The 20,716-nt window shown below is 36.7% G+C and overlaps 1 protein-coding gene across 2 annotated transcripts in view; it reads right to left on the bottom strand.

The window, feature by feature from the left end:
• The window catches only part of sftpba (surfactant protein Ba), a 54,395-nt gene that overhangs the window by 12,549 nt on the left and 21,130 nt on the right, over positions 1–20,716 (bottom strand). Inside the window, exons 2-5 of one of the 2 annotated variants that reach the window (XM_057819488.1) lie at positions 9,061–9,156; positions 7,074–7,162; positions 6,949–7,001; positions 2,724–2,798 (exon numbers count right to left, since the gene is read on the bottom strand). In XM_057819488.1, coding sequence (XP_057675471.1) covers positions 2,724–2,798; positions 6,949–7,001; positions 7,074–7,162; positions 9,061–9,104 — 261 coding nt within the window. In that variant the 5' untranslated portion in view covers positions 9,105–9,156. The remainder of the gene's footprint in view (positions 1–2,723; positions 2,799–6,948; positions 7,002–7,073; positions 7,163–9,060; positions 9,157–20,716) is intronic. The other variant, XM_057819489.1, reaches the window with a different exon arrangement.

Genomic DNA, 20,716 nt, shown 5'->3' with positions numbered 1-20,716 from the left:
GGACAGGCTTAGCAACTTCAATAAAACATGTTGTTAGTTAGGTAGATGGAATTATGAAACCCCCCCCTCCCCATTAAAATTTTCTCCTCGGATCTACACAATTGCGGTAGGTCACCCTTTTTGACTTCAAAACGGCGAACTTCGCCGAAAAGTGAGTGATTTTCATGCCTGAAACACTGAGTAAACATCGATTAGAACTAGACAAAATTAGTCTTGAGTTTTTGTCAACAAAAACAAGATGAAGACAACCGCATTTTGAAATGACTAAAATATGACTAAAACTAATAAGTACTATTGTCCAAAAGACAGACGAAAATTAAAAGGGCTGCCAAAAACAACAATGTTGGCAGATAATGTTTGTTGGCCTTGATTTTGCAAGATTTTTAATGTGTGAATTATAGGAGTTTGATAAAGCATTTAGAGATTTTGAACTGTTTTTGCCACTGGAATTGAATGGGGCTGTTTTGTCTGAAAACCAATATTTCGGCGCAACGGAACCATTTAAAAGAACCTAAATTGTGTAAATTCTTGAAACGTTTAAAAATTTAAACAGCGTGTGAATCGGAAAAAGCGTGTGGACAGGAAAGAAACACATACTGTATACAGTGCCCTCCATAATTATTGGCACCCCTGGTTAAGATGTGTTTTTTAGCTTCTAATATATATTTTTTTTTAAATTCAAATAATATGGGACCTTAAGGGAAAAAAAGAGAAAAATCCAACCTTCAATACAATTGCTTTCATTCAGTGGGGAAAAAATACACATAAAGAAAAAATTATTTGACATCAAATAATGTGTGTCACAATTATTAGCACCCCTGATATTAATACTTTGTACAACCCCCTTTTGCCAACAAAACAAGGCTTGCATTTTCCTGTTGAAAAACTACCATGTAATCCTTTTTTGCTTCCTCTAAAACCAACCATGTATGGTAAGGTTTTTTCCCCCCTACCTACCTGTCAGACTGCCATACCTGTCACAATGTCATACCTGTCAGACCCTCATACCCATCAGAAAGTCATACCCGTCAGACTATCTTACATGTAAGAATGTCATACCTGTTAGACTATCATACCTGTCAGAATGTCAAACCCATCAGAAAGTTATACACGTCACACTGCCATACCTGTCAGACCAACAAACCCGTCAGACTATCATACCTGTCAGAATGTCATACCCATCCGAGTAACATACTGTATATATTTATAGCTCTAAAAAAACAACCATGTAATCCTTTTTTCCTTCCTCTAAAACCAACCATGTATGGTAAGGTTTTTTTCCCCCCGCCTACCTGTCAGACTGCCATACCTGTCACAATGTCATACCCGTCAGACCCTCATACCCATCAGAAAGTCATACCCGTCAGACTATCTTACATGTAAGAATGTCATACCTGTTAGACTATCATACCTGTCAGAATGTCAAACCCATCAGAAAGTTATACATGTCACACTGCCATACCTGTCAGACCAACAAATGCGTCAGACTATCATACCAGTCAGAATGTCATACCCATCCGAGTAACATACTGTATATACAGTGGGGAGAACAAGTATTTGATACACTGCCAATGGGAAAACCCATTGGCAGTGTATCAAATACTTGTTCTCCCCATTGTATTTATAGCTCTAAAAAAAAAAAAACGACCATGTAATCCTTTTTTCCTCTAAAAACAACCACGTATGTTAGGTTGTTTTTCCCCCATCTACCTGTCAGACTGACATCAGAAATTCATACATGTCAGACTAACATATCTATAAGAATGTCATACGTGTTAGACTGTCATACATAGTGTTTGGTTCCAAAAAGCTCAATCTTGGTCCCAATGTTGGTCCCAGTTGAAGCCTGGGACCGTGTGCTTTGGTCAGATGAGACCAAGATTGAGCTTTTTGGCAACAAACACTCTAACTGGGTCTGGCGTGCCACGAAAGATGCACATGCTGAAAAGCACCTCATATCCACTGTGAAGTATGGGGGTGGGTCAGTGATGCTGTGGGGCTGTTTCGCTTCCACAGGCCCTGGGAACCTTGTTAGGGTGCATGGCATCATGAATGCTTTGAAATACCAGGACATTTTTAATCAAAATCTGTTGTCCTCTGCCCGAAAGCTGAAGATGGGTCGTCACTGGGTCTTTCAGCAAGACAATGACCCGAAACATATGGCCAAATCGACACAGAAATGGTTCACCAGACACAAAATGAAGCTCCTTCCATGGCCATCTCAGTCCCCAGACCTTGTTTTGTTGGAAACGTGGGTTGTACAAAGTATTAACACCAGGGGTGCTAATAATTGTGACACACATTATTTGAAGTCAAATAATTATTTCTTTACGTGGGATTTTTTCCCCACTGAATAAATGCACTTGTATTGAAGGTTGGATTTTTCTCTTTTTTTTCCATTAAGGTCCCATATTATTTGAATAAAAAAAAAATTAGAAGCTAAAAAACACATCTTAACCAGGGGTGCCAATAAATATGGAGGGCACTGTATTATTTGTGAACAACCCAAGATGGCATTACCGTTCTGCTACTGTACTGCTCTAGTCCTTTAGGTGGCAGTAATGCACATTACAAAGACTGCTCCCTCTGATACTAAATAGATATGTTTTGACCAACATTCCTGGGATTTGTTGTGGAATTGTTCTTTTGAATGGAACACTCTCTGTTTGATAGCAATGTGTACAGTGGGAAGATAAGAAAGGTCAAATGAGGAATGTGGTCACCTGGAGGTCCGTGTTGGAAAACAGGTCACCGAGAAGGTTGATTATTTTTGTGCAGTCGTCACAAGGACTGCCAGCCTGGACACAAAAATTGCAGCAGAAATGAATGCACGTGAAAGCATACTGTATAACATGATACTTCTTAAGTTCACACAATGGACAGGTCATTAGGTATGGTACATCATATACTTTGCATGCTTCAACCAAGAATCAATATGTCATTTGAAAAAAGGTATCACTGTTTAAAAAAAGAACACAAAGTCATAGCTGTCAACCCGAAGCCGTTGGCAATCTTACAAATAGTGACGTATGCCCTTACAAATTGGTGACTAATCTTACAACGTTGTATATAGTGTTGCAATATGAAACAAAAATTCAACTCAATTTTTAAAATAATATGAATTTATTGGTAATAATGTAACATATAACCTGGTGCAATCAAAGAACAATCAATATCTTCGGCTATATCATGATTACTAAAATTTAACTGACTTTTGTTATAATTGTATGTAGCACTTTTGGCAGTTTCTATCATGTCTTTTGATGGCTGCACTTCAGCTCGCAATTCAGTTTGACTTGAAGGTAGTTCGTTAGTGTGTCCAATTATAAATTAAAAAGGTCAATTGATAAAATTAACTTACCCATGCAATCTTTGAGTCAGGGAACATTTCTTTTGCTAATTCTGAGAAGTGATCGGCAATAGTTGCGGGCAAATTGTGTTCGGCAACAAATTGGCAGAATAAAATCTCCGCATTCATCACTTTTCATTCTGCAGACTTCATCTTTATGACCAGTGTTGTTAATCTTACTTTTAAAAAGTATTTAATTACAGTTACAAACTACTTCTCCCAAAAAGTAATTGAGTTAGTAACTCATAGAGATGTCCCGGTCGATCGGCTCCAATCACGTCATTTTCAGAGTATCGGAATCGGCAAAAAAATATCGGACATGCTTTTTTTTAATATATACTGTATATATTTTTTTAATTAAATCGTTTTCTAATTGTATTTAACGTTACAGACAAAATGTCTTACACTCATCCAGAGTAGTTTTGGCTTAAAGTAGGGCTATCAAATTTATTGCGTTAACGGCGGTTAGTATTTTTTTAAATTAATCACGTTAAATAATTAACGCGTGCGCTACACGACCCACTCACGCATTGTCGCATCCAATCTATAACAGCGCCGTTTTACCTATAGATAGCGCTAACAGCCAGCGTATAATGAGTAGAGAGAATTTTGACAGCCTTTGGAGCCATTTTTTATGTGGCTAAAGCCTTTCTATACCTCTCTCAGCAATTAAAATAACATGGGAGGCAATGTGGGGAGGAAAGGTAGTAGTTGATAATTTTCTTAACACCCTATGTTCTTTCCCAACGCAGAGAAGATATATCAATGGGTGCCCCTACGCACAGTCATGGTTGCACTTCCCATCAAGCATTTGGGCAGAGCAGTTAAATGGCTACAGTATCATTTACTGAAAGCTCAACAAATACACCAGATGGCAATATTTAGTCACAATATACAAAGTCACATTTATCCTTTAAGAATTACAAGTCTTTCTATCCGTGGATCCCTCTCACAGAAAGAATGTTAATAATGTAAATGCCATCTTGAGGATTTATTATCATAATAAACAAATACAGTACTTATGTATTAGAGGTGTGCATCGACACCGCCCTCACGATTCGATTCGATTCGGAAGGCCACGATTCGATTCGATTCAGAGGGTCACGATTCGATTCGGTTCGATTCGGCAATGCATCGCGATGCATTAAAGCCTGGGATGCATTAAAATTCTAAAGCAAAGCATATTTTTCGTGAATCATGAGCCAACACAAGCGGACAGACATTAAACAACTTTTTATTGGCTCTTGTGTCACTCCTGGTTGAAGTCAAATGAAAATAGTATACTTTCATATATATTTTTTTTTTTAAAAATCAGATCACAGCATTTAATAGTGCTTTGAATGAGACCAGGGCTTTCTCTTTTTTTTTTTTTTTTTTTTTTACACACAGTAGCAGCCTTTCACACAGTGCAACATCTGAACTCCTGTGCAAAATCAGTAATAACAGTCACTGTATTTTAGTCACAACGACCCATCAATAAAAATATTCAAGTAAATATTAAAGAAAACGACAAAGAAAATATTGTAGTGCAGCAGCATCTTTATCGCAATATCAATCCAGGGATCTGTTCAGTTGCAAACAAAACATCAACTAAATTGCAATGTAGAACAAAAGTAAAATGTAGGCCTAGCCTATCTTATATCTATAATATTTCTCGCTCCCTCTTTCTCCGTTTCAGCCATTGTTATGTTATGTCCTATCTCTCTGCTCTCTCGATTACAACTGCGCTTGTCTGTGACGTTACTCCAGTAAGGAAGCGGATTTGGGTTCCTCGTCCCTCCTGCATAGAGGTTAGATTTTGTGCCCGAACCCGACCCGAAATGTTAAGCATTCACGTTTCGGTGGGTCAGGTCGGGCCGCCGCGCCGGACTAATAAATTATTTTTAAAAAATTAAAATAAAAATGCGCAGAGGGCTGTGGCGCAGCCCTCTTTTTCTTCTCCTCCCGTTATTTCGTTGTGTGAATGCTTTTATAATTCTCATAAAAATATGTAGACTATTTAAATATTGAGTAAACTTGCATTTTTCCTGCCAACTGAGAATTCGTTACGAAAGACACTTTTATTTATGCACACAAAGGCAAATGTGATCCTTTTGAATCTTCTCCTCTGTGTGTCTGTAAAACCGTGTTTTTTGGTTTTTTTTTTTAAATCAAACTTTCCCAGCGTTATTTCGTTGTGTAAATGCTTCTATAAATTTCATAAAAATATGTAAACTATTTAAATATTGAGTAAACTTGCGTTTTTTTTTTCCTGCCAACTGAGAATTCGTTACGAAAGACACTTTTATTTATGCACACAAAGGCAAATGTGATCCTTTCGAATCTTCTCCTCTGTGTGTCTGTAAAACCGTGTTTTTTTTTAAATATTAAACTTTCCCAGCGTTATTTTGTTGAGTAAATGCTTTTATAAATCTCTTAAAAATATGTAGACTATTTAAATATTGAGTAAACTTGCGTTTTTTGTCTGCCAACTGAGAATTTGTTAGGAAAGACACTTTTATTTATGCACACAAAGGCAAATGTGATCCTTTCGAATCTTCTCCTCTGTGTGTCTGCAAAACCGTGTTTTTTTTTTATATTAAACTTTCCCAGCGTTATTTCGTTGTGTAAAGGCTTTTATAACTCTTATAAAAATATGTAGACTATTTAAACAGTAAGAAAAGTTGAAGAAATGAAAATAAATTGCTGCTGCTGCTGCGTTTTTTTTCCTGCATCACTCGGCTCGGCATCCAAATCTATAGTTAATTGATCTGGCCGGTCGTGCTTCAATACCAACGGCCCGTGTCGGGTTGGGCTGGAATTTTTTAGGCCCGATCTAACCTCTACGGGCTTGCTTTGAATGTAAAGTAGCTCTCTCTACAGGTAAACATGAGAATAACAATACAAATGGGGAAACCAAATCCATTGCATCACCGGAATTGCGCAGGGAAGATTTTTGAACGTACTTATGTATTTTAAAATGCGCTGAATCGATTCAGTGTGTTGCCCGCATCGAATCGAATCGTCCCTGCCCCGCATCGCCGCATCGATTATTGTTGACACCCTTATTATGTACTGTATGTTGAATGTATATATTCATCCGAGTCTTATTCATTGTTTTCTTAATGCATTGCCAAAATGTATATGACCGGGAAAAATTATCCGGAATGATTGGAATTGAATCGGGAGCAAAAAAAAAAAAGCAATCGGATCGGGAAATATCGTGATCGGCAGATACTCAAACTAAAACGATCGGGATCGGATCGGGAGCAAAAAAACATGATCGGAACAACCCTACTTCTACTACTTGAAGGCGTGGTGCAGTGAAGGTCGAATCTGACCCGTCGATATCATTATGAAGTCTATGACAGTCTTTATACTGTATGTTCAAATTGATCTCCCGTTCAAGTATACAGTGATATGCAAATGTTTGGGCACCCTGGGCATGCCCACTTTTTTCCGTGCCGCTATATACAGTATAATAAACATGAAATAATATTTTTTTCCATACCCACGAAATTAGATATTAGATGTGTACAATATGGCTTACAAATATTGTTTCAGCTAAAATTGCTAGTAGCAACTGTAAGTTATTTAGAATTAAGAAAAATGTAACTTACTATCATCACTGCATCTAGTCCATTGTTTAAGCCATCACTATCCAAAGTCAGAGCTGCAAGGAAAACAATATATACTGTATATATCATATTAATATATGAAATATGAGGAGCGAAAACTGTCTTACCACAACCTTGGAGACCAGTGAGGAGAAGCAGAGCAAATGTGATGGAGTTCATCCTCTTTAATTTTCCTCTTACAGTGCCAAGTCTGTCTCTACAAATGTAAGTTTCAAAATGCCGCTTTTATTTGACAGGCATTGGCTGACACCCCCCCAGCCCTGACCCTACTGAGTTTAAAAGAGGAAAGAAAATCAGGCATTTCTGATAACATTCATATTTGCATAGGTGGGAATGTTCTGCTATCAATTCCCCACAGGTGTGAATAGTCAACAGATACGGTATACAGTGGTTCCTCTACTTATGAAATTAATTGGTTCTAGAAGTAGTTTCTTAACTTGAAATTCTGTCAGTAGAGACGCATTTTCCATGTAAATACCCCAATCTGTTCCAAACCCCACAAAATTTAGACATAAATCTTTTAAAATGCATAAAAATGTATCAAAACACCAATACGTTACAACTATAAAATGGAATTTCTGGAGAAATTGCGATGGTAGCTTTGCTATCTAAGTAAACCCGTTGAGGTCACGTCCCGCTGATTTCAGGTCACTTCCTATTGATTAGGAGACATTATATTGTCACTTCCTGTTTATATTTTGACTAGGGCTGTCAAAATTATCGCGTTAACGGGCGTTAATAAATTTTTTAAATTAATCACATTAAAATATTTGACGCAATTAACGCAGATGCCCCGCTCAGACAGATTTAAATGACAGTACAGTGAAACGCTGACTTGTTGTGTTTTATGGAGTTTTGCCGCCCTCTGCTGGCGCTTGGGTGCGACTGATTTTATAGGCTTCAGCACCCATGAGCATTGTGTAAGTAATTATTGACATCAACAATGGCGGGCTACTAGTTTATTTTTTGTTTGAAAATTTTACAAATTTTATTAAAACGAAAACATTAAGAGAGGTTTTAATATAAAATTTCTATAACTTGTACTAACATTTTTCTTTTAAGAACTACAAGTCTTTCTATCCATGGATCACTTTAACAGAATGTTAATAATGTTAATGCCATCTTGTTGATTTATTGTTATAATAAACAAATACAGTCCTTGTGTACCGTATGTTGAATGTATATATCCATCTTGTGTCTTATCTTTCCATTCCAACAATAGTTTACAGAAAAATATGGCATATTTTATAGATGGTTTGAATTGCGATTAATTGCGATTAATTAATTTTTAAGCTGTAATTAACTCGATTAAAAATTTTAATCGTTTGACAGCCCTAATTTTGACAGACATAGCCGTCAATTGCATCGACTCACATATGCGTCAATGGAATTCAAGTACATTGGCATCAATAGAATCGACTTATAAGGCTGTCAATGACATGAACGTACATGGCCGTCAATGGCAAGGACGTACATGGCTGTCAATGGCATGGACACACATGGCCATCAATGGCATGGACGTTCATTGGTGTCAATGGCATGGACGTACATGGCCGTCAATAGCATGGATGTACATGGCTGTCAATTGAATTCAGGTACATTGGCATCAATAGAATTGACATGCATGTCCATCATTGGTATGGACATGCATGGCTGTCAATGGCATTGACTTACTTGGGCGCCAGTTGAATGTCAATGGGCTGCAATGGTAAGTTTTGGTCAAAAATCACAACCACCCATGTTTTTCTGTCATTGAAAATTAAGGGGAAATTTTGCCTATTAGAAATGAATGGAACGACTTACATGGCAATGGCATTCCATTAGAAACGAATGGGAAAGATTTGGGGGGAAATTTTGGGGGAACCAAAGGTTTTTAGCAAATTCTATATATGAATTTTATGCCCCTTATGTTCTTGAAAAAAAATCTGTCTCATTTATGTGAACTGGATAAAAATTGTGAATAAGATAAATGGTTGCTTTTGCCTTGCATGGAAAGTTACCATCAATTAGATTATTGCACAATATATATGAAATCAGACATAGAGTACAAAATGTATTGACTAGACACATTTGGCATTCACTTTTGGGCCTTACCGTAGGGGGCTGGACCATGTCGTAGTAGTCAGTGCAGACAGCATATCCAGTGAGCCCAACCCGGATTTCAGTTGGATTTGTGAAAAAGTACGAAAGCTGTACCGCACACAAACATGTAGGATTGTCTCAGGAGTGATTTGTTCGAGAATTCAAGGTAATTATATTTTTCGTACCGTGCATGCAGTTTTAAATGTTGTGAAAAAAGATCAATGGGAGAAATTAGCAGCTACTGTATTGGCATCATAGTTCGCCATATTTACGTAAAATAAACGTTAACAGCACGTTATTTTTGCTTTTAAATAAGAATCAAGACTGTTTTACGTCCATATCTATAAAGAATTCGGGGATTTAAGCATTTATTCACAAGAATTTTCACCGGAAAAGCTCTGTTTACATCAGGCGGCCGCTAGCTACATTCACTAACAGACTCGCATTGTACTTCCACATATTTACGTAAAATAAACGCTAACTGCACGGTTTTTTTTGCCTTTAACCAAGAATCGAGACTGTTTTACGTCCATATCTATAAAGAATTTGGGGATTTAAGCATTTATTCACAAGAATTTTCACTGGAAAAGCTCTGTTTACACCAGGCGGCCACTAGCTACATTCACTAACAGACTAGCGTTGTACTGCCACATATTTACGTTAAATAAACGCTAACTGCACGTTTTTGTTTTTTTTTTGCTTTTAACTGAGAATCGAGACTGTTTTACGTCCATACCTATTTAGAATTCAGTGATTTAGGCATTTATTCACAACAATTTTCAACGGAAAATGCTCTTCGTTTACACATGGCGGGGCCTAATTTTCCAAACTGACTAGCCTTATAGTTTGCAATATTTATGCAATCTACATGCTACCTGCACGTTTTTTTTTTTTTTTTTTGCTTTTAACCAAAAATCAAGACTGTTTTACGTCCATATCTATAAAGAATTGTTTTGTTGTTGCGTTATTGTTTCGTGTTTTATTTTATGTGACATTTCAATCTAATATCTTTCAGTGAAACACCATGGGGAAGAAGTGTTGGGTTGTGGGCTGCAAGACCTGTCCCACAAGGCAGCCGTCCAGGAGCAGGTACTGATGCGTATTTTGCGGTTTAGGACAAATAAACCATCTATTGTCTTGAAAAGGAGATTTTAAATCCCGGAAAACTCCAAGATAGTAAACTGTTGTTCATAGAGGGTATTCATATTACATCTATAATGTGATTTAACCTTTTATCCGCAGTTTAGCTTTCTTACATAAAATAGGTACGGTCACAACATCCTAAACATTTGGAAAGCCTTCAAACATTCAACTAAATAAATTAAAATTCAGATGGAATTTGAACCCTCCTACCATTTAACTGCTTTTAAAGTTACCAAAATTCCACTAAAGGTATGCCTTAGCCAAATTATATAGACTAAGAGGCAATTTCTTTCCAAGAGCTGTCGCCATACTCAACTCAAGTTTGTCCACAAATGTTAGTCATTGCACTGCTAATGCCACACCATTGTCACACGCATCTCACTCAGTACTATGTTGTCAGACATCTGTCTCATTTTGGGTACTGCACATCCAATATTTGCAGTTACATTGTAGCATTTTTGCGATGTTACATCAATATCTATGCACAAACTATCATTTGCACTGACATATGAGGTCAGACATCTACTTCCTAGTCAAAATAAATCTGCATTGACTTATACTAACTTTTGTGTGTATTGGTTCAGCCTACACTGTTCAATTCAAACCTTTGTTTTCAAAAAGTACTAAAAAAGCATTTTGAAATCTTCCGGAAAAAAATTCCGGATTTTATGAGCAAATTTAAATTGCATGATTTGAACATAAATTGTAGTTAATTTTTTAAATTAATCACGTTAAAATATTTGACGCAATTAACACACATGCCCCGCTCAGACAGATTAAAATGACAGCACAGATCAATGTCCACTTGTTACTTGTGTTTTTTGGTGTTTTGTCACCCTCTGCTGGCGCTTGGGTGCGACTGATTTTATGGGCTTAAGCACCCATTAGCATTGTGTAATTATTAACATCAACAATGGCGGGCTACTAGTTTATTTTTTGATTGAAAATTTTACAAATTTTATTCAAACGAAAACATTAACATTAACATTGTTTTAATATAAAATTTCTATAACTTGTACTAACATTTATCTTTTAAGAACTACAAGTCTTTCTATCCATGGATCGCTTTAACAGAATGTTAATAATATTAATGCCATCTTGTTGATTTATTGATATAATAAACAAATACAGTACTTATGTACCATATGTTGAATGTATATATCCATCTTGTGTCTTATCTTTCTACTCCAACAATAATTTACAAAAAAATCTGGCATATTTTATGGATGGTTTGAATTGTGATTAATTACGATAAATTAATTTTTAGCTGTAATTAACTCGATTAAAATTTTTAATCGTTTGACAGCCCTAATTAACACACACAATAAATACAAGTTTGTTAATTATCTCCTAACCATCTAGCAATGCAAAAAAGCAAACATTTGTCTTAAGACCACTAAACATTGTCTAAAAAAAAAAAAAAAAAAAAGACAACTGAAAAAACTTCTTTGTCATGGAATAACAAAAAATTGTTAAATAAAAATGGAGCCGTCCTTCAGGTAAAACACTACTGCTTTTGTTCACAAGCACAGCCAAACTCGAAAAATAAAATAAAATAAATAACTCCTGCGGGCTGCTTTAAGGCCACATGAATTAAATAAAACGTAAAATTGGGGAGAAGGGGGTAAAAATCGGTTGACTACATTTCTCACAGATTAATTAACATTAACAGTAGAACATAAAGGAGGGCGTGTCTCTCTAAGCAGCTACCTACTCGAGTTTTGCAAGTTAGCAAGTTCACACAGTTTAATGTTATGCTAACTTTGACGCAGTTCGGACTTTCAGTAGCAAAATTAGTGGTGTGTTCCCCACTTCCACAACATTGACGTCTTTTTACATTTCTCACATTGGCTGCTGCTGGCTGAAAAAAAAAAAACTTCTAACATCCCTAATATCTAATGTCTGTGTGTGTGTATGTGGGTTGGGTCAAGTCATCAGCATAAGCGGAGTTTAAGAGGGGGCCAGGCCCCCCCGGTGGCCGAATAGTGTCATTGCATGTAAATGACTTTCCTATTTATATAAAAGTTGTAAAGACATAAACCAAACAACAAAAATGAATGAAATGAACAAAAACAGATATCTTTATAATAGGTCAAAATGATTTTTCGAACAGATCATGTGACAAGCACCTTAGACGGTCATTTGCTTTACATATTATTTTCAACAAAAAAAATAAAATAAAAATTAGGAGAGGGCATTTTTATTTTTCAAATGATTTTTTTCTTTTTTTTGAAAATATTTTTTTGACTGAAGCAACTTGTGAATTGAATGATTTAGACACAAATGTCATACAAAAAGGATTGCTAAAATCAAAGAAATGTTTTTTTATGAAAAATTAAGCGTTCAAATGCAAATATTTGTGTCTCAAATATTTTTTCACATTCAAAAACTTTCTTTCTATGATTGAAATTTTTCTTTTTTTTTTTTATTGAAGTGGTTTTTCTTTTGAAAATATATATATTTTTTGTTTGAAGCAACTTATTTTTTGATTGAATTATACACACATGTCCTAGCCAAACTGTGGCCCAAATGCAAAACAGCATTACTTCAATCAAAAAAGTTACTTCAACCCAAAAAAATTGACTTCAATCAAAAAAAAAAAAAAAAATCCAAAGAAAAATAGCTTTTTTTAGTTACAAATTCATTTTTGCATTCAAATATTTTTCTTTTTGATTGATTTTTTTTTATATTGAAAATATATATTTTGATTGAACTTTTTTTTTTTGGATTGAAGCAACTTTTGAAATAATTTTTGACTGGGGTAACTACATTGGCACGACTCCGGCGGGCGTACCATATTCAATGGATGACGATCTTGGCGAAAAGTATAGCTGTCCTAAGCAGCCTGATTTAGAATTCCCCTCAAGAATGATGGGAAACAAAAAAACGCTCATTTTCAACTTATTATTATAATAAATATTCTTGAAACTTAATTTTATTGCTGACACTGCGTTTTGGGGTCATCAACATGTTGTGCCACCCTGCCCCAAAAGTCAAACTCCGCCTATGGTCATCAGCCAATTAAATGTGCGTTTAGGAGGAAAAAAAATGGACCGGTGTTCGGCCATTCCTTACTACGCGGCGAATCGTCCTACACAATGCTCAGGGCGCTTGCGCATGCATTCACACGCATGCGCACATCGGTTAGAGGCGGCGATTACTCACTATTTTTGTTTTTATTTAGTTATTTAGAACCTTTTCACAGCCTCAAAGATACATTTTGCATGTATTACCCTCTCATACTTTTAACCATTGTGTTTTTTTGTGTTAGCTTTGAAGCAGTTGACCACATTAGTCACGTAGCGTGTTTAAACCGTCCTTATTTGATATAACTACATTTAAGTATTTTCTGCAGGCATTTTTTTCGTACCTTATTCCTGTATGCATCTAAACAAAACAAGTTTAGAGCCCACGGTAGTACTTTAGGTGTCAAATTCGACTAATGTAGTACGTTTCGCCGATGTAGGATATTTTTGGCAGAACACCGGCACCTTCAGCAAGTGAAAAGAGGTACATGCAGGGGTGAAAGTAGCTAGAATTTCATGCCAGAACTCCCCGACGTGAGGGTCGCCACGGAGCCAGAAATTTTATTTATTTATTTTTCTTTCATTTGGGGGGGTGGGGGGTTGTCAAACCTCTTAAACTACTGCAATGCAAAGAACACTGTTTTGGCACAGTTATTTCTATACAGAAACCGACTTTCATTCAAAATTGTATTTTTTCAATGATTTGCAAAATAAAAGTTAACAAAAAACGCAATAACCCCAACCTCCATCTCCTGATTTTTTATTTTCCCTCATTTCCTCACATACTAAATGCCAAATCTCAATTTTAATTACTTAAGAACATAGGATGTATATTAAAATTAAAGTTAATGTAAACATATACTTTCTTTTTTTTTAAATAAAAAAGATATAAGTAACATACATTCAGAAAACTAAGTACAAATGACTTAGGCTACGTTCATACTACAGGTCTTAATGCACGAATCCGATTTTTTGTCATATCCGTTTTTTTGGCGTGCCCGTTCAGACTGCCTTTATCCATTGAGACCGTTCAAGTATTACGCATGCGCACTAATTCGCAGTCCGACACGCGCTAAGCAAGAAGACCCGCATGCGCAGAACCATCAAAACAAATGACAGACGTCATCCGTCATTCCAGGGATATCATATTTTGCTTTTCAAAAGGTGGACACAAATAACAGACACAAATAATCCCCGTTTAGGCTTATATTCAAAGTTTATATGGATCGATAGCATGCACGCACTGTCCGTGCACGTCACACACACATACGGGCAGTTTGTCCCGACTCTCGGCCGTGGAGGCAATGTTGAAATATTGCTCACTTGGAACAGAGAGAAAACTGAGCATTCTCAGGCTTATCCTCAACCCGTTTTTATTTTTTATGACTGTTGTCAAGCTCAACCCTTCCTCAAAAGCCGTGTTCACTGCAAGCTAGGCGCTAATAACGCACAGGTGCATCGCTACGGTAACGACTCTCTCGCTATTTGATGACGTAATTGCTGCATTAAATCCGATTTGCGGGACTGGACAGTACAGACCGCCGCGACAGTCTGGACAAATGTGGCCCAGATCGGATTTAGACCACATACGAAAGTGACCCAGATCGGATTTGAAATGGTCCCGTTCTATGCGACTTGTCACGTTCAGACCGTCAAGTTAATGCCTCACTCGAGTCGGAAAAACACGAAAAAATCGGATTCGTGCATTGAGACCTGTAGTATGAACGTAGCCTTATATTATGCAGAGTGAAATGGAATATATTTTGAAGATCGCGCAAACATTGACTTTTTTAAATCATAAGGAAATGAATAAGTAGCCTAACATAAATGAACAAATATAAGTCCAAAGTGCATATTAACGGCTAAGATGTTCTGAACCTCCCCATCAGAGCAAATAACAATAAATATGATAAATAAGCCTCAACTCTTTGGTTGCTCTTAAAGATTTCATCCATTTTTATGTTGCATTGCCCTTTTTTGTCACATCAATTCAACAACCTTTTTTTACTGTTCCAGGCGTTTTGCTTTGCTGCGTGCATTCGCACATTGACGTGACTCGTCATCGTCAGACTCAGATAACTACAGCAGCTGGGGAAACCTTCATGCCGTCCGTGGAATAAAATAAATAATAAATATTGGTGGAAATGGATGATGCTACACAAGCACTTTGTTATGCTTGTTGTTAACACTTGTGTATGTAAATCTGATGTTGGTAGATTTCTGAATTTTCTTCTTGGAGATGAAATGCATGTGTGGCAGCTTAACATACATATATTATTTTTTTTACATAGTGTTTTGACACCGGAACTGCGTTCTGACCCTGAATCTTATACCGGAACTGCGTTCCTGACCGTTCTGGCCCACTTTCACCCCTGGGTACATGTAAGTCTGAAAACCCCTTAATAAGTTGTTTTGATAAATGCAACAGTCATGTTGTCTTACAATGATGAAACCATATATGGCAGGATGGATACATTTTATAGTCATTTTGGTAAAAATGAAGATAGGACAGGAGTTTATTTTCAATGTCCATTCACCCCGCAGAAACACTGGAATGTAATGACAACACCTGTCACTCTGTTATCTTCCATGACCCAGGAAGAGACCTGCCAAATAACAACCGCATTGACAAACTAACACAAACATGCTTCATGAGTCACTTTCGACTATTTTGGCCTTCACAGACTTCGCCGCAGTCTATCACTAATTTAAACTGAAGCAGAATTGTGATACACACATGCTACACCAGCATACACTAAACATAATCATAATCACTGCCTTTAGACTGTGTTAAAGAAAAATCATCTCTGCTGACATTCTGATGAGCTCAACACCCGATGTGTTGCAAAAACGATACAACAAAGTAGGGCCGGTCCTGAGTATTGGCGAGCTAGGCAGTTGACTAGGGCGCCACCTAGTAGAGGGGGAAAAATACTTATTTATTTGTTTATTTCCTTTTCAGGCATGGCAGATCCAAACATACAGCATTCAGTTGTGTTTATATTCAGCAAAACCCGAAAAGGGCTGACGGGAGAAGCCAAAGCTTATTAAATCCTGCCCCCAGTATACCATAGGACGCAAATTATCGAATACAACTCCTGAACATTTTCCAACACATCAAGTACATTTAAACATGCCACATATAAAAAATGTTAGAGATGTAAAAACGAACCAATTTGAATCGGTGTGGGAACATACTTGGTAAAAGTAACCACAAATAATCACCTGCTATTTTGTGGCGCTCACGACGAACAGTTTGCGGTCCAGTGTGTAAACAGAATAAACAAACTTCCATCCAATTCACAAACGATGATAAATAATGGCAGGTCATTAAACCGAAGGTCATTGAAACTGGTTTTAAATGGTTTTAAAAACGAAACTAAAATTCTCAAAACCACTAAATAGCATAACTAGCAATGAATGAAACAACTGGAACAGCAACTGAAGAAATAACATCACCATGAACTCGGAACTTTATTTACTGCACCACATTGCATGCTGGGAGGCATGAGGCACGCCTAGCAATATGTGTACAACAACAGCGTTGGAAGTAGGGGTGCACGATATCCATTTTTTGAAACCGATATCGATAACTTCCTGCTCCTCAAAGCCGATATTGATAACAGATAATAGATATATAAATTTTTAAATGTATATTCACCCGAGTTTTTGAACACCTGGAGGTTTAAAAAAAAAAAATAATGGTGGATTCAACATAGATTTGTCTTTGATCTCACCAGAATTTTCATAATGACATGAACATTTTTATAATGAACAAAACAAAGACGAGAACAGTCTTGACGTCAAATAAAGTGCCAATATTTATTTTTTCAAATAAATATAATTTGAGTCAATCACAATCAATTAGTCAATATAATTGAAGATGTGTTTCCTGAACAATGAGCACTGAACTAAAACATAAACCCAACAGGAATTGTGCTTTGTCATCAGATAAAAATATTTGGTGCTACAGGAGACTGTTGTGGTCTTGGTCCATGAAACAACTTTCTTAACCTGGGAGACAGGTTAGGACAGCAAGCCTATCAATAACCAAAAGGCCTCTCAATAACTTAATAACTTATAACTAACACTGTAAACATTGTATAGTAAGGTTTATCACTCATTCCTCATAACTAAAATATGATAGAACAAAAAGGATTAATGGCTTGCCTTATAATAATCAATATAAACGGCAGTGAGTGAACCCATATTCAATAAAGTATGAGGTTTATTCTCTGCATAGTATAAAATCCTACTAAGCATGCTGACAGGACTAACATTACACGACAACTATTATATGTATGTATAGAATAGCACACTAGCTTGAGCTACTAGCCTTAAGCATTGGCTGGCTTTTATAACACAACAACTTATGAAGTTCTGTACATATGACCCTTCACCACCGAAGTAAACATATATTGCACATCCATATGTTATAGTAAACATAAATACTTACAGACATATATTTCCGAGGCGGAAACGTAAGTAACAGAAAGCATTCACGATTGTCAATGCTAACGCTAGACACAGCACTGTGTAAAGTGACTGAGTTTGTGGGCCAAATTATCGATGCAGCGAATTATTCTGACCGTCAAGTGGCAGCAATGCCCCGCAAATGGTCAACTGATTTCCCAGCCAGCAAGCACAGTTCATACTGTATTATCGGTCCTATTAATTATGTGATTGGATTTATTAGGATGACGTCATTGTTCCTATTATCGGACCGATAATTATCGTGCACCAGTAGTTGGAAGTGATAGATTACATTGAGCAGTGATGGCCAAATGAAGCGTCTTGAAGCAATGAAGCTTTGAATCATCTGGCTGCAAAGCTTCATGGTGGTCCATTTGCTGAAAATACAATATTTACAAAATATACAACATTCTTTAAAACTGTCATTTTGGGGGGAGCTGTACTTTTGCCTAGTGTACCTAATCACCGAGGGCCGGCCTTGCAACAAAGATAGCACATTGGCAAATTTGCGAAGGAATTACAAGGCAGCAAAGAATGTTTGTCCAATATGTTGTCTCATATTTGCAGTTGGATTTTGCAAGACTGGGGGTCATCTGTAGGGCCACCAACCAAAGTTAAAGCCTGAAAAAGGAGCGCTGCATGCCAGCTGACTTTAGATAGTCTACATCGTGAAAAAAGAAAATCCTATTAGTAATGCCATCTAAAACACAAAAAAAACCACAATCTATACATTCTACTGCTTGAATAGAAGGAGAATAAAAAGACAAAAGCACTTTGAATACTTCTGATGTAAAGAAGTATTTTGTGGCTTTTGAACAAAGGTGGGTATAGTAGCCAAAAATTTTACTCAAGGAAGAGTAGCGTTACTTCTAAATAATATTACACAGGTAAAAGCAGTCATCCAAAAATTTTTTCAAGAACAAGTAAAGTATTTGGCGAAAATAATACTCAAGTAATGAGTAACATTGTGAGTAACTGTTTACAATGTCAGATTTTTTTCTTTCTTATTAATGTTTTTTTTTTTCCTCAGCGCAATTTCATCTATATCAGTGCTTCTCCATTATTTTCTGTTCCGCCCCCCCCCTCCCCCAGGAAGATGTAAACGTTTAGTGCTCCCCTCACACAACTTTCTGCCGCCACTGTAATTTGTATCATTTGCCTATAAATTATTAATATAAGCATACCTCTGCACAATATTGTGTCCTTTTTAGGGCTGTCAAATGATTAAAATTTTTAATCGAGTTGATTACAGCTTAAAAATTAATTAATCGTAATTAATCGCAATTAATCGCAATTCAAACCATCTATAAAATATGCCATATTTTTCTGTAAAGTATTGTTGGAATGGAAAGATAAGACACAAGATGGATATATACATTCAACATACGGTACATAAGGACTGTATTTGTTTATTATAACAATAAATCAACAAGATGGCATTAACATTATTAACATTCTGTTAAAGCGATCCATGGATAGAAAGACTTGTAGTTCTTAAAAGAAAAATGTTAGTACAAGTTATAGAAATTTTATATTAAAACCCCTCTTAATGTTTTCGTTTTACTAAAATTTGTAAATCTTGGCTGAAAAAAAAATCAAGTCGCTTATGAATGTGAATGGGGTCTGTTTATAATGTTTGTTTATATGTTTATAAGCGACATCTTATTTTTATGTGGCTTCCTGTTGTCCATTGCAAACATTTTTAGACACAGACTGGTCTTTTCTCGTCTCCCACTGTATTAAAAGTTAAATGCTATATACGCTTAGTCATATTTCCTCGTTTTAGCTCATAATATCTCCAGTGCTCTTTGCTGTGTGTTCTTGTTTTGTTCAAAAATACTTCACACACTTTGAAAATGATACATTATTCAAGTATGGCAAAAAAGTATTTTCCCCGAGGTCACATCCACTCCCCCTGGCATTGCTCTGCACCCCCCTAGGGGGGCCCGCCCCACTATTTGAGAAGTACTGATCCATGTGAACTGTTATTATTACAGTGACCACCTCCCCGCGATAATCTGCGGAGTAGAGGCGGAGCTTATTTACATTTCCAAAGATTTTTTTTTTGTGTGCGTGTGTTTTCAATGTATTTATTCAGATTTAACATTGGAAAGAGATACACATGAGACATGTTTTTTCCATTTTCCCCCTAAAATATAATTAAAAAACGGACGTTTTCAACATGTTACTGTCCCACCAAATTATTTTTCAAAAAGAATAACATAGCAAAAATGCATGTCTTGCCACAACACACTACTGCTGGTGTTTAACAAGCTAAACGATGATTGACAGATCTGCGGCTTGAAAGAAAGCGCTACCAAGCGTCTCTGGCAAGATCAAAGCAGCACCCCTGTCACTCATCGTTAACTTTAACAAAGCAAAATTGTGAAGTTTAAAGTGCATGTGACACGCAAAAGCATGTTTATTTTATAATACACACGGTATTTTATGCTCCTGAATGATATGGACCGCTTGGAAGTGTGTGGAAGCGATTGCTATATTTATTTAGTTTTTATAATCCCGCGCCATGAAAATGAGTGACTTCCGGCTTCGGTCTTGCATTGAGGAGAAAGGGCGCTGTGACGTGTACGGTTGATGGCGTCCTCTTCACTATACAGCCGTACTGTTGTGTATGAGGACTAAGGATTCAGCTGATTTTGCGGATTAATACGTTTATTTTTCGCATCACGCCAGCCAAACGGCTGCAGAAAAATCTTGCGTTATGAGGGAGAGGCGTGTGCACCGTTTTGAAGTTTCAAAAGGTTCCCATTCACTGTGGATATTGGCCAAAACAAGCCCTACTACTGTGGGACCATTGGACTTATGAGGAAGTGAGTAAACATCTTGTTTTGTATTATGTCAAACACGAATACAGCGATTACAAAGTAAACACTACAAACTTTCTTTAAATAAAGGACTACTTACGTTTGATCATTGATAGGCATGTAAAAAGCTCTCCTCATGCACATTAGCTGCACGTTAGCTGCACAACAACAGCAGCCGCCCTCCTCCGGGGAACGAGCTGT

The sequence above is a fragment of the Corythoichthys intestinalis genome, chromosome 17, assembly GCF_030265065.1.
Source record: "Corythoichthys intestinalis isolate RoL2023-P3 chromosome 17, ASM3026506v1, whole genome shotgun sequence".
Classification (NCBI taxonomy): Eukaryota; Metazoa; Chordata; class Actinopteri; order Syngnathiformes; family Syngnathidae; genus Corythoichthys; species Corythoichthys intestinalis.
Note: the sequence above shows the minus strand (reverse complement) of the source record. Positions and strands in the feature narration are given on the sequence as shown.